The sequence below is a fragment of the Chionomys nivalis genome, chromosome 3, assembly GCF_950005125.1.
Source record: "Chionomys nivalis chromosome 3, mChiNiv1.1, whole genome shotgun sequence".
NCBI lineage: Eukaryota > Metazoa > Chordata > Mammalia > Rodentia > Cricetidae > Chionomys > Chionomys nivalis.
Window position 1 is genome coordinate 40,700,560 of NC_080088.1, and position 13,663 is coordinate 40,714,222.

The 13,663-nt window shown below is 41.6% G+C and overlaps 1 protein-coding gene across 2 annotated transcripts in view; it reads left to right on the forward strand.

The window, feature by feature from the left end:
- Positions 1–884: 884 nt before the first annotated feature.
- The window catches only part of Gsk3b (glycogen synthase kinase 3 beta), a 148,905-nt gene continuing 136,126 nt past the window's right edge, over positions 885–13,663 (forward strand). For both annotated transcript variants that reach the window (XM_057764199.1, XM_057764200.1), the window contains exon 1: positions 885–1,686. In XM_057764199.1, coding sequence (XP_057620182.1) covers positions 1,599–1,686 — 88 coding nt within the window. In that variant the 5' untranslated portion in view covers positions 885–1,598. The remainder of the gene's footprint in view (positions 1,687–13,663) is intronic.

The window sequence follows — 13,663 nt, forward strand, 5'->3', positions numbered from 1 at the left end:
CTCAAAGAGGGAGGGGAAGTTCTGACTGGCCGGATGTCCTCGGAAGCCCCCGTCTCTTCACCAATTACGGAGAAAGGTACACGCCCAGCGGAGTTGTTCAGCCAATGAGGAGATGGGCGCGGCGCCCAGCGGAGCAGTTCCTCCCGCGACTCGGGAGTTTCGCCGTCCTTAACTCTTCAAGCTTTTCCCTGCGGGCCGGCCGTTCTGATTGGCCACTGTTGCTATTGTCGAATCTCGTCTCCAGCCAGCCACGGAGCGAGGCGATTCTATCTTCCTTCACTTCGGCTGTCGTCGGCATTCCTCGTTGCTGGGGCGTGGTCTCCCGGCGGCGTTTTCTCATTGGTTATTCAGGCAGCTCGGCTTTTTCCGGCAGGAGCCGCAAGCAAACGACGTCTTTGATTGGTTCCGGTTTGGGCTTCGGCTTCCCAGCCGAAGCTGGCGGGCGCGGGCTCGGCGGGCGATTCCCAGACGCCTGTTACGCGGGCGGCGGGGCGCTGGGCGGTGTAAGGCTGGGTGGGGGAGGAAGGAGGCGGAGGACGAGTAGGAAGGGGGAGGGGGAGTGGGGAAGGGCTAGGCGGCTGCGCAGACGGCGCGCCTCGCTCAGAGCAGCCCCCGACCCGGCCGAATGCGGACTTGTGCCGCCGCCGTCGCCGCCGCCTGGGCCGAGTGACAAAGGAAGGAAGGCAGTGAGGAGGAGCCGGCCCTGCAGCCGCTGACAGGGCTTCGGGCTCGGGGCACAACGCGGACACTTCCTGAGCAGCCGCTGAGCAGAAGCGAGGGGCGGAGGCCGGCGGTGCCGGGGCCGCGGACGGGGGAGGAGACCCCGAGGGACGGAAGCGGTTGCCGGGTTCCCATGTCCCCGGCGTATGGGGAGCAGTCAAGGAGCCGCTGCCTGGGGTCTGAAGGGAGCTGCCTCCGCCGCCGCCGCCGCCATGGCCGCTGGATCCAGCCACCGCCTGCAGCTGCTCCTGGCGCAATGAGGAGAGGAGCCGCCGCCACCGCCCGCCGCTGACTCGCGACTCCGCTGCCCTCCGGTTCACCCGGCCGCCGCCGTCAGTCCGCCGGATCTCGCTGCTGCCGGAGCCGCAGCGTTTGCCGTCGCATCTCCGAGCCATCTCCTCCCTCCTTCCCATCCCCCTTCTCTTCAAGCGTGAGGCTCGTGATCCTTCCGCCGCTTCCCTTCTTCATTGACTCGGAAAAAAATCCCCGAGGAAAATATAATACTCAGAGTACTTATTTTCAATCAAGTATTTGCCCTCGTTCACGTGATATATATATATATTTTTAAGGATTCCACTCCACCCTTTTTCTCCCCTCCCAGGAAAGGGAGGCGAAAGAATTGTATTTTTCCCCCCAGCCCTAAATCATCTATGTGTTAAATATCCGTACTGATCTGTCTTGAAGGAGAAATACATCGCTCTCATTTTTTTTAAATAGCTATACAAAAGGAGTGAAAAGCCAAGAGGACGGAGTCTTTTTTTTTTCCTCTTTCTTGCGGGAGAACTTAATGCTGCATTTATCATTAACGTAGCACCCTAATATAAAACAAAAGGAAGAAAAGGATTAAGGAAGGAAAAGGTGATTCAAGAAGAGCCGTCATGTCGGGGCGACCGAGAACCACCTCTTTTGCAGAGAGCTGCAAGCCAGTGCAGCAGCCTTCAGCTTTTGGTAGCATGAAAGTTAGCAGTGAGTATCGATTTTATTTTACACCCTTTCTCCACCTCACCATTAAGATAAGAAACCTCGAAATACCAGGACCTTAAACTAACAGACCTGATAGAACCAGCAGAGGTAATGGAAAAGGGCAAAACCTGCCTTGAGTCGAGACGAAGCATCTCTTTTTTCTCCTCCCAGGTCCGTACCCCATCCCCCAGCCTCATTAACCTTGAATTGAGAGAATATTAGTTTTATTTGGCTGGTCGAATTTGAAACTCGTTTTCTTCTCGCTGTCTTTTCAAGCGCTCCTGTGCCTCCAGGTCAAAAAAGCGACGGAAGCGTTCACTTGCCCATCCCTTTGAATGAGGACAAAACTTGATTAATAAACCATGATGTACATTTGCCGAGTATGTGTCTTCTGGAATGAGGGAGGTTATTTTAGTTAGCCTAGGTTATCATGGTTCTGTATTCTAAACAGAGATACTAAGTGTCCCAGGCTCCTAATATTTCTTTTTGCCCGTGTGACTATACAAAGTATTTTCTTAATCTGGGGATGGACTTGCTTGGTAACCCACATTCCCGCTGCAGGCAAGCTGGCGTCCCATCCTCGCTCTATTAGGGACTGGTAAAAGCTGAGAAATACCCCAGATAAATATCCCAGCAGTTGCATCTCTAAGTGCATTGTCTTCAATTGGATAAGTGGTCTAATGTGTCTCTTAACCTTCCTGTTTTGACGTGGCCAATCTGCCACCATATAATTTGTTTTAATCAAAAGGTAACTTGGAAGTAGATTCAACGTTTGATTGAGATTGTAGTATCATTGTATCAAATACTAAGTTAAGTGCTAATTGTCCCTGACTTGTCATTTAAGTTTAATTTTGAGGTGTCATTGCATTCATTACTTGTTAATTTTTAGAGTACAAGTGGATACCCTTTTAGGATTATTTAAAATGTATTAATATCTGTCACTGTCTTTTGCTGGGGGATCTATCTGCGTTGAAAGTCTGTGTTCTTGAAGTATTTTATATACTGAGTATCCAGCGTTTAAATGAATCTATTTGTGGAGATGTTTATGTGGTATTTAATGACAGCTTATTTGACAGCAGTCTTGCAGATTCTGGCAAAAATAGCTCGTTCCCTTATTCTCTGAGAAGGAAGAGTGAGGACCCAAAAGCCCTTTGCTGCTGAGAGAAGCTGAACTAACTGGAGAACTGAGATTTTTCAAAAGTCAAAATGTATGTGCTGCTGTGTGAAATTGATTAAGCAATCGGAAACGATTCCTTTCTGTTGCACCGGAGACTTCGGTTCGTGTAGGCTTTTGGAATTTGCCCGAAACTGGGAGTCCAAAGAGATGACTGAATGGGAAATGTTTTTGCAAGTTAACTTTTTCCTTCAGTGACTAGCTAGTTTGGACTGCATGGGATGTAAAGGGGAAGCTGATTTGCATCTTACAGGGAAGGGTCATGCTTTCTAAGCACTCTGTGGAGTCATTTGAAAGGAATTATTAAAAATTTGAGGGTAATTTTCAGCTCTGAAGACCTCATGATAGCTGCCGAAGAAGAGCTTTTGGTGGTGCTTCCGTGTGTGCTGTGTGCTTTGGTTAGTTAAACCAGGCAGTTAGTTCTAGGCAATCCATTTATTAGGTTTCAGAGATCTGTGATGCTAGGATAAAATACCAGAAACTGGGAACTTTTTTATTTTTTCAGGATTTTTCTTGAAAACAACTTGTTAATTCTTGATAGAGGTTCTTTAGGGATGGAGTAAATTTGAGGAGTGTAGTTTAAAGTGTTTTAATTTTTGTATTACCATATTAGCTAACATTAAAAAGATGTTGATATGAAAGAGCTTAACGCTAATTTTATATATATGTGTGTATATATATATATTTAATAACCTTGACGTTCAGGTTAAGGACATGTAGATGAAAGAGGCAGGAATTTGTTAGGGTGCTGCTGTTCCTAAAGGGACTCTTAAAATCTCAGGTACAGAACACATAGTCCTTGTCCCCAGAACCACATTCAGAAAACTGTGAAGACAGTAACATGATAACTGCGAGATTATAAAGTTGCAAAATGAATCAGTTGTTCAGAGGAACAAAGGAAAAGGGGCTGGAGCAGGAAGATTTCTAGAGATGGCCTGTGCTAGACAGGTGCTGGTATCCATGAACTGACGGAGAAGCATGCCCTGGTGTAGGGAGAAGGGACAGCCACAGAGTCCAGTGTTCCCTGAGAGGCGGAGAGTAAGTTGCCCTATCTCAACTAGAGGGGCCTAAGAGGGCAAAGAAGGGGCTAGGCATTGAGTCTTAGAAAGTTAGTTAATAAAGAACAAAAGAGGCCTGTAAAAATTTGGGTGGGGATCTAAGAGCGATCTGCACTAACTGGATTGCTGAACAGGATGTTCCAAGGTGACTTGGAGAGACATAAGAAGCCTTTCTGGGAGATTGCAGATGATGTTATAAGTCAGGAAGGGGAATGTGAAAATGGGATGAAAGGAACAGATTTGAAGGCTGTGAGTGAAAAGCTGGCAGGGCTTTTGGACTGGACTGAAGGGGAATATTTGTGGAGTCAGGAGTTAAAAATAAATTCTGAGGTTATTGGTCTGGAAGACTTGACCGCTGAGTTTCATTGTTCATTGTAATGGGAAATTGAGAAAATGCTGAGATGAGAGGGTAGATGAGTTCACTTTTTAAAATGTCATGAACAATAGGTTTCCTTGAAATTCAGCAGACAGCAGTTAGTTACTGGCAAAGACATCTAGCTTTCTAGTTTGTTAATTGCGGTTTCTGATCTTCACTCACAAATGTCAAGTAGGAGCTAGTTTATATTTAAAACCTTTTTTTTTTCTTTGAGACAGGGTCTTTGTAGCCCTGGCTGTCCTGGAACTCACTTATTACGTAGACCTGTCTGGCCTTGAATTTACAGAGGTCTACCTACCTTTGCCTCTGGAGTCCTGGGATTACATTAAATATTTATGCATTTTATATAGTCTTAATCTTTCTTAAATTTATTTTTTACAAGTAATGATTCTTAGGTAAATTTTGCCTGTAAAATAATAATGGTCTTTTAATATTATTTAAAAGTTGATTCTAATTTTTTTGGTTGAGGCATTTATCCCAAATCTAAATAAGTATATTTCAGATACTTTTTATTTGCTATAATGAAATCAGTATTTTTATCCACATCCAGATTTACAAACGTGAGTATCAACATATACACAGGTTCTTTGGAATACCTTTTACTCAAAATAGAGAAAGTGCATGGTAATTTTGGTTAGAATTTTGTCAGTAAGTGCTTGTGGTGATCTATTGGAAGGAAATTTGACTAGGTGCCCAGCAGGCAGATCACTGAGTTCAGTAAGACCAGCTTAATTTACATAGCGAGTGAGTTCCAGGCCAGCCAGTATTGCATAGGTGGACCCTGTCTCAAAACAAAAAGTCATTAAGGAAGATAGACCGATTTGTAGCTCCTAGTAGTCTGCAGTGTCAAACTGCACTTTTAAAATCAGAGACTGGTTAGCAACTTGGATACTTTCTAGTTTTCAAAGAAAGTTTATTTCCTTTTTTTTGAGATGGTTTCCCTGTGTAACCCGGATGTCCTGGAACTAACTCTATAGAAATAGGGATCCATCTGCCTCTGTCTCCCAAGGCCTAGAATCAAAGGCATGTGCCTCCATGCCTGGCTCACTAGCTAATTTCTTGATTTTTACCATTTAATCGAGAAAGCATTGCTCAAGTGTGAGATTGAAAACGGGACCTTGCTTTTAACTTCTGTCATCTAGACTGACTCATAGCTGTTAGCAGCTTAGGATAGTTAGGTAAGATTTGCACAATCTTTCACTGCATGCACCTTCAGAATGGTAATGTTCAAGTGACAGGCATTACTCTGAAACTTTAAAGGGACCCAGACACCTAGCAGTTTGTTATGGCTGATCGGGGACTGCATTTAGAAGATGAGGTGTCTTCTCGTATTTCTAGCTCTTCAGATGATACTTGCTTCCAGTTTCAACAGTCTCTTATATTGGACTTGAGTTGCAGGTGTGAGATTTTATTTTGGGTAAACAAGACTGGGAAAGCCAAAGTCTTGAAGCAGTGTGTTATGAGATGGGGAGACTCTTATTGTATGAGCTTTGTGCATAGAGAGGCCGAGAAACATGCTGACCCTGGGGTCACAGTTCTTTTTTTTTTCTATTTCTGGTTTTTGTCCCTTGCTTACTAAACATTGCATCTATTAATTTAGCATACGTCTGTGTGCATGTGGAGAGGAGTCAGTTCTCTCCTTCCATGATGTGGGTGCTGAGGCCTGAACTTAGGTCCTCAGGTTTGGTGGTGAGCACTTTTATTGACTGACCTTCTTTACTTCCATTATTTTTAAATAAGATTTCGGGGGCTTGAGAGACAGAGATGAGGAAAGACAGGATGTGGGGATGTGGGAACAGTGCCTCTTGGGATACTCCACCCTCCAGTGGAGAATGAGAAGCAGAGGAACATGGGTGACAGCAATGAGACCTGGTGCTGAGACAGGACCAACCTGCTTCCCCAGGTGCTGTTCCGCAAAGAGCATAGTCACTCTGAGAAAATAAAGTTGTTGGAACAGTTAGCATCATTTTCTGCCTGATCTTTCAGGGATGTTCAGTAGTGGTAAAAAGGAAAACTATGCATAATTTGAAGAAGAAAGAGTTTCATGGTATAGGGATTTCAATGTGGATGTTGCAGTCTTGGCATCTAACTTTGGTTTTACATATCTTCTTGATTATTATAGAATTTGCCTTTGAAAATTGTGAATATGATGTAGAAAAGCATGTTTATGTAAAAGCTGCTGTGCAGAGTAGCAAGGAAAAGTGACAGTTGAAGGAGAAACATTTTCCTGAGATTACCTTACTGTTGAGTTTACAGATTCAGAAACATTTTCCTGAGATTACCTTACTGTTGAGTTTACAGATTCAGAAACATTTTCCTGAGATTACCTTACTGTTGAGTTTACAGATTCAGAAACATTTTCCTGAGATTACCTTACTGTTGAGTTTACAGATTCAGAAACATTTTCCTGAGATTACCTTACTGTTGAGTTTACAGATTCAGAAACATTTTCCTGAGATTACCTTACTGTTGAGTTTACAGATTCAGAAACATTTTCCTGAGATTACCTTACTGTTGAGTTTACAGATTCAGAAACATTTTCCTGAGATTACCTTACTGTTGAGTTTACAGATTCAGAATCATTTTCCTGAGATTACCTTACTGTTGAGTTTACAGATTCAGAAACATTTTCCTGAGATTACCTTACTGTTACCTTTACAGATTCAGAATCATTTTCCTGAGATTACCTTACTGTTACCTTTACAGATTCAGAAACATTTTCCTGAGATTACCTTACTGTTGAGTTTACAGATTCAGAAACATTTTCCTGAGATTACCTTACTGTTGAGTTTACAGATTCAGAAACATTTTCCTGAGATTACCTTACTGTTGAGTTTACAGATTCAGAAACATTTTCCTGAGATTACCTTACTGTTGAGTTTACAGATTCAGAAACATTTTCCTGAGATTACCTTACTGTTGAGTTTACAGATTCAGAAACATTTTCCTGAGATTACCTTACTGTTGAGTTTACAGATTCAGAAACATTTTCCTGAGATTACCTTACTGTTACCTTTACAGATTCAGAATCATTTTCCTGAGATTACCTTACTGTTACCTTTACAGATTCAGAAACATTTTCCTGAGATTACCTTACTGTTGAGTTTACAGATTCAGACTGGTGGCACGCTTCAAAAGGTCAAGGCTCTCATTGCTTGCCTCAGTTAGATCCCAGGAACCACGTGGTGGAAGGAAAAAACTCAAGTTATCCCCTGTCCTCCATATACATGCTCCCTTCCATCAGTAAATGTGCAAAGAGTTAAAATATAACTTGAAAGATACTTATTCCATGCTAGTGTTTATTATTGGGTTTTTATTCTAGTTTCTTTTGTCTATTTTTTTGTTTTTTGTTTTTCGAGACAGGGTTTCTCTGTAGCTTTGGAGCCTACCCTGGAACTTACTCTTTTAGATCAGGCTGGCATTGAACTCACGAGATCTGCCTGCCTCTGCCTCCCAAGTGGTGGATTAAAGGCGTGTGCCACCATCACCTGGCTCTAGTTTGTTTTTTAAGCAATCAATATTCAGAACCTAACTGACATTAGGTAAACTTTCCAAGACATGCTGCTTATGTCTTGTAATGCACTTGGTCTGGTGCCAGCTACAAAGACACAGCTTAGTAGACTTGGGTTCTGAGTTTACCAAATCTTTTGCAGCACTTTTGCTTGTCTTTTGGAGAATTGTCAAGTTTCAGTTCATAAATGGTCGAATCTTACACTTTTGTGGGTTTTTGTGTGTGTGTGTGTGTGTGATTTTCACAGCATTTTTGATGATGTCTTTCTCTTTGGAATAATTTTGCCGAGCTACTCTTTTTTCTTTTGTTTTGTTTTTGGAGACAGGGTTTCTTTGTGTAGCCCTGGCCTGGAACCAGCTGTGTAGACCAGGCTGGCCTTGAACTCGCTGGGATTAAAGGTGTGTGCCACCACCGCCCCAAGTTTTTTTTTTAATAATTTTTCTTTGCTAATTTATTTCGTGTATATGGGTGTTTTTCCTGCATGTATATCTGCATACATGCAACGTATGTGTCTTCTGCCCCTCTGAGGCAAGAGATGGGTTTCAGATCCCCTGAGTCTGGAGTTACAGACAGTTGTGAGCTACCATGTGGGTGCTGGTAATTGAACTCAGGTCTACTGGAAGAGCAGTCAGTGCTCTTAACTGCTAAGCTATTTCTCCAGCCAGCACCTCCCTAACTCTTCTAAAATCTGGGACAAGGTTGCCCTGATTGGCCTTGAGTGCACCCATAGCTCAGGCAGGCTTTGAACTTGTGATCTTCTTGCCTAAGCAGCTGGGAAAACAAGCTGGCCATTATAACCAGACATTTTTAGGGTAGCCTGTTAAAAATAATTTGGCAGTGACTATGTGACTTTTCATCATAGAGCTTTTTGAAATTAGTTTCAGGTATGCCTGTTAGCAGTTACAATATTTACTTACAAATTACATTGAAAAAAAGTATTAGGACTCAGGCCAGCACAAAGGAAAAAATACTATGTGGCTCCTTTTTGTTTATTTGTTTGTTTAATGTTAAGTCAGCACAGGTTTATGTTGAATAGTATTGGCAGTCTATGAATAATCTGCTTCTGCTATATTTATATCCCCAGGAAATGTTAGAAAGTGTTTCTCCAAATTAGTCATTAATAAGAATTATTTTTTTCTACTCCTTCTCTCTCTCTCTTTTTTTTTTTTTTTTTTTTTTTTTTTGAGACAGGGTTTCTCTATGTAGCCCTCGCTATCCTGGAACTCTGTAGGCCAGGCTGGCCTCGAGTTTAGATTCGCCTGTCTCTATGTCTATCAAGTGCTGGGATTAAAGGCATGCACCATCACTAGGCCAAATTTGAGCATCTTAACTGTGCTAAAGAACTCTTGTATATGTCTGAGAAATTTGTAGGTACTAACTGGCCAATATAAGTAAGCATTTTAGCTTGTTTCATAAACACCAGGTCTCTCTTTACAGGTGATATCCTCTGCTTCCCCTGTTCTATAGAATCAGTTAATGGTTTTCAATTAATTAACCATTTCCTTCGCAGCATGCTGAAGTAGCTGAGTTGAGTCAGATACATGTATTTGGTCATCTACTTGCCAAGTCCTACTTCTCGATGCAGCCTTAACTATGGCAGTTTCTTTCTCTAGGAGTCTGTGTTATTCTTGATTAGTGTAACCTTTTAGTATTGCTCGGCTTTTCTGAGTTTTCGAAGGCAGTGTCTGAAGAACTAGGTGTGGTGCTGTTACATTTGACATTCAGTGAGAGTTGTAGCTGTGTTTGTGGCTTTAGGTGTCTCAAAGCTTGGACTCTCTGGGCATTAGTCAAACTGAAAGGAAGGAAGTTCATGGAGCAAGGCATGGGATGTGCTAATCACAATATTATTAATTGATTACCGTCCCCTAGACAGTTGTGTGCTTTATTTTCATATTTTTTGTTAACACATAAAACATGGTTTAAAAATCTAAGAGATGTTCAGCAAAGTCTTTTTTTTTTTTTTTTTTCGAGACAGGGTTTCTCTGTAACTTTGGAGCCTGTCCTGGAACTAGCTCTTGTAGACCAGGCTGGCCTCGAACTCACAGAGATCCACCTGCCTCTGCCTCTCGAATGCTGGGATTAAAGGTGTGCGCCACCACCACCCAGCTGAAGTTTATTTTTAATGTTTACAGATTAATGAATTTCTGTGATGGACTTGTATTTTGTGTAAATGTATTTAAACTAACACTGGCTCTAGAAAAAGGTTAGAATTAAAATTTAAATTGATGCCTGCAGAAAATTGATATTTTTTTTAACCAATAGATCATGAAGTTTTTACTCAGAATGTCCATTAGAAGGGGAGTTAAGTACAGATGTGAGAGCACTTTCGTGGTAATTACAGGTAAATACTAATAATAGTCTCGAACGGTGAGTGCTCAGTGTCCTGTCTGAAACGATTCCCACTGTTGATATTTGTGTCTGCAATGCCAAGTGTATCATCTGTCTTTTTAGAAGTAGATATTTTGTTCATAGTAAAGAAGACACAGAAGTTAGCCTTTCCTTATGTTTTTTTAACACCTTAGATAAGAAAACCTGTTTTGAGTGCTCAGAGGCACAGAGTGTGTCGGTGTCAAGGAAGCTGGTGCCTTTAACCTCTTTAAGAGTGCATGGTTTCCTTCTGCTCCTACGCAGCCATTCTCTAGTCTGTCACTCACGTTATGTACTCATGAAGTTTAAAGAAATCAAGCAGCAGAGCAAGTTTCTCACAGTGGAAGTTGATCTTCTTCCTTCAGGTCCTACTTCTCTGATGCAGCCTTAACTGCGACAGCTTTTTTTCTAGTAGTTTTTGTCATATTATTGAGTAGTATCTTTTTTTTTTTTTTTTTTTTTTTTTTTTAAGACAGGGTTTCTCTGTAGCTTTGGAGCCTGTCCTGGAACTCACTCTGTAGACCAGGCTGGAATTAAAGGTGTGCACCACTACCACCACCCGGCTGTTTAGTATAATTTTAGTTTATCTTTAAAATTATGAGAGTGAGCACTGGTGGTGCAAGTCTCTTATCCCGACTGCTCAGGAGACTGAGGCAGGGTAGCAAATCCAAGGGCTGCTTGGGCAGCTGACATTGTGTGAAAATAAATCAGAGCACTGGCTATATGGCTCAGTAGTGGGTGTTAGTCTAGCATATGTGAGGCCCTGGTTCATTCTCCAGTAGTAGGAGAAACAGATTCAAGGCAAATAGAAATGAAATTAGCATTAGATACTGCGTTTGGCTTCTCATAGTAGATAGCATTGTCATGTCCTTCTGCCTTTGGCTATAATATAATCAAACTATTATTTTTAGTCAAACTTAAATTTTTCTCACTATCTAGACATCGAGCAGTAGTTTGTGATGCCCACACTTCCTTTTTGAAAAGAGCTGTGTTGACATGTTATCCATATACCATAAAGTTTACCCATTGAAAGTATACATTTTAGTGGTTATTAGTATTTTCATAGAGTTGTGCAGACATCACCATGAATTGATGTTAAGATATTTTTTTATCACCCCCCCCCCCAACACACACAAAGAAACCTTGGTTCCATTACTGTTACTTTGCATCATGTATTCCTAGTTGTAGACAATCATTAACCTATAACTTTAGTCTAGATTTCATTATAGAAATGGGTTTTTATGTTGTGATCTTTTCTCTCCCTTCACCCTTGCTTTTTTGTTGTAGTTTTTGAAGCAGTAGCTCACTATGTATTCCTTGCTGCCCTGGAACTTGTTCTGTAGACTACCTTGGCCTCAAACTCAATCCATCTGTCTGTGTCCTGTTGAATACTGGGATTAAGCAGTGATTCTCAGCTTTCCTGATTCTGAGATCTTTAATACAGTTCCTTATGTTGTGGTGACCCCAAAAAACTATTGTTGCTATTTCATAACTGTAATTTTGCTACTGTAATGTAAATATCTGATATTCAGGATATCTGATAAGTGACACCCCCTGCCCAGTGGCTGTGACCAACAGGTTGAGGACCACTGGACTAAAGGCATACACCACTCTGCCTGGCTCCTCTTTGGCCGTCACAGTTTTACTCTGCAGTCCAGGCTGTCCTGGAATGTGGGATCTTCATGCCCTCACTACTCCAGTGTCTTGGAGGCTGATAGTATAGATGTGGCACGTCACTAACATCTGTCATTGCCATGTTCTTTTATATCTAGCTTCTTTTACTTGACATGTGTAACATGGATGGGCTGGGCCTGCTTATTTGTTGGGGTTTCTGTCCCACCCTTTACCTCATAACTGTTTAGCCCCAAAGAAAATCACACATAAGTCTCCATAAATTATAAAGCTGATTGGCCCATTAGCTCTAGCCTCTCACTGGCTAACTCTCACATCTTGATGAACCCATTTTTCTGATCTATGTTAGCCATGTGGCTCAGTACCTTTTTTCAGTGGGGCAAATCACATCCTGCTGCTTTGGTGGTCTGGTCAGGAGTGGGAGCAATCAACTTCCTCCTTCCCAGAATTCTCCTGTTCTCATTACATCATTTCTACTTCCTGTCTGGTTTTCCCACCTATACGTCCTACCTGGCCAATCAGTGTTTATTTAAAACATGATTGACAGAAAACAGACAATTCTCCCACACCCCTTCCCCCTCTTTTTTTTTTTTTTTTTTTAAAAAAAGAAAATATCCATAGTCCATTTTTTGGGGGGAATGTGGGTGTAGTATTCCAGGCTACTTCCAGTTGGTTGGGGGCGCTGATAATCTTATGGGGACCTAAAGAAAATTTAGAGTTATGAACAAGTCCTGACTGAAGTATCCTGTGAGTCTTGATCATCTCAGGCAGCAGTCTTGAACCTGTTCTGGATGAAGAACTCAGACATCTGGACCGTCTATTCCTGCCCGAGATTTCTCAGGTGATCTTGCTTGATCAAAACTGATTTTTCTTAACTCTGAATAAATCCACAGCCTCTCATTTTCTGTGGAAACAAAAGCAAAATCTCTTCTCCAAAATAACATACCTTTTGACTTCAATTTTGAATCCAAGGTATTTCCAAAATATCTATCTTGGATTAATTCAACAGCATTTATAAGCAAATATCTTTTAGCAGCTGTTGCTCCTTCCTCAGCATTTAAACAATTTAAAGAGAGCATAATAACATACAGTATCAAGATTCTCTGTGTATTTTCCATCTTTACGTGGCTTTATTTTAACCTCTTATTTCTTTTATTTTTACTTTTAACTTCTGGCTTTTTGAGACAGGTTCTCTGTATATCTTTGTCCTGGAACTCCCTCTGTAAAGCAGGCTATCCTTGAACTCACAGAGATCCGTCTGTCTCTGCCTCCCAGGCTTGCTTCTTTCTTTCTTTCTTTCTTTCTTTCTTTCTTTCTTTCTTTCTTTCTTTCTTTCTTTCTTTCTTTCTTTCTTCCTTCCTTCCTTCCTTCCTTCCTTCCTTCCTTCCTTCCTTCCTTCTTTCTTTCTTTCTTTCTTTCTTTCTTTCTCTGAGAACTTTAACCTTTAGCCTGTATATATTTTTAACACAGTGTAAACCATTTAGAAGTTTTTCCTCTTTGAATCTCTCTTTACTGTATCTCTCTCTCTCTCTCTCTCTTTTTTTTTTTTTTTTTTTGACCACATGGGTCTTTAATTTGGTAAGGAATATGGAGAAGTTTTTTGTCACAACTCTATGGTGTTTCAAGGTCCTTGCCAGGAAGCAAGCTGCAACAGTGTATCCATCGGGACTGCCTGCTTGAAAGAGTCAGAGTTTTACCTGGCAGGAAGGCCCAGAAAACCTGCATTTTAAAACAGCACAGCTTTTTTACTGCTAAGGCTGAAAACCAAAATGCTTTAGTCTTTCCTAAGCTTTTTAGGCTTTATGTGGATACAGTTATCCACTTGGGTGCCATTCTGTAACATGGATGGGCTGGGCCTGCTT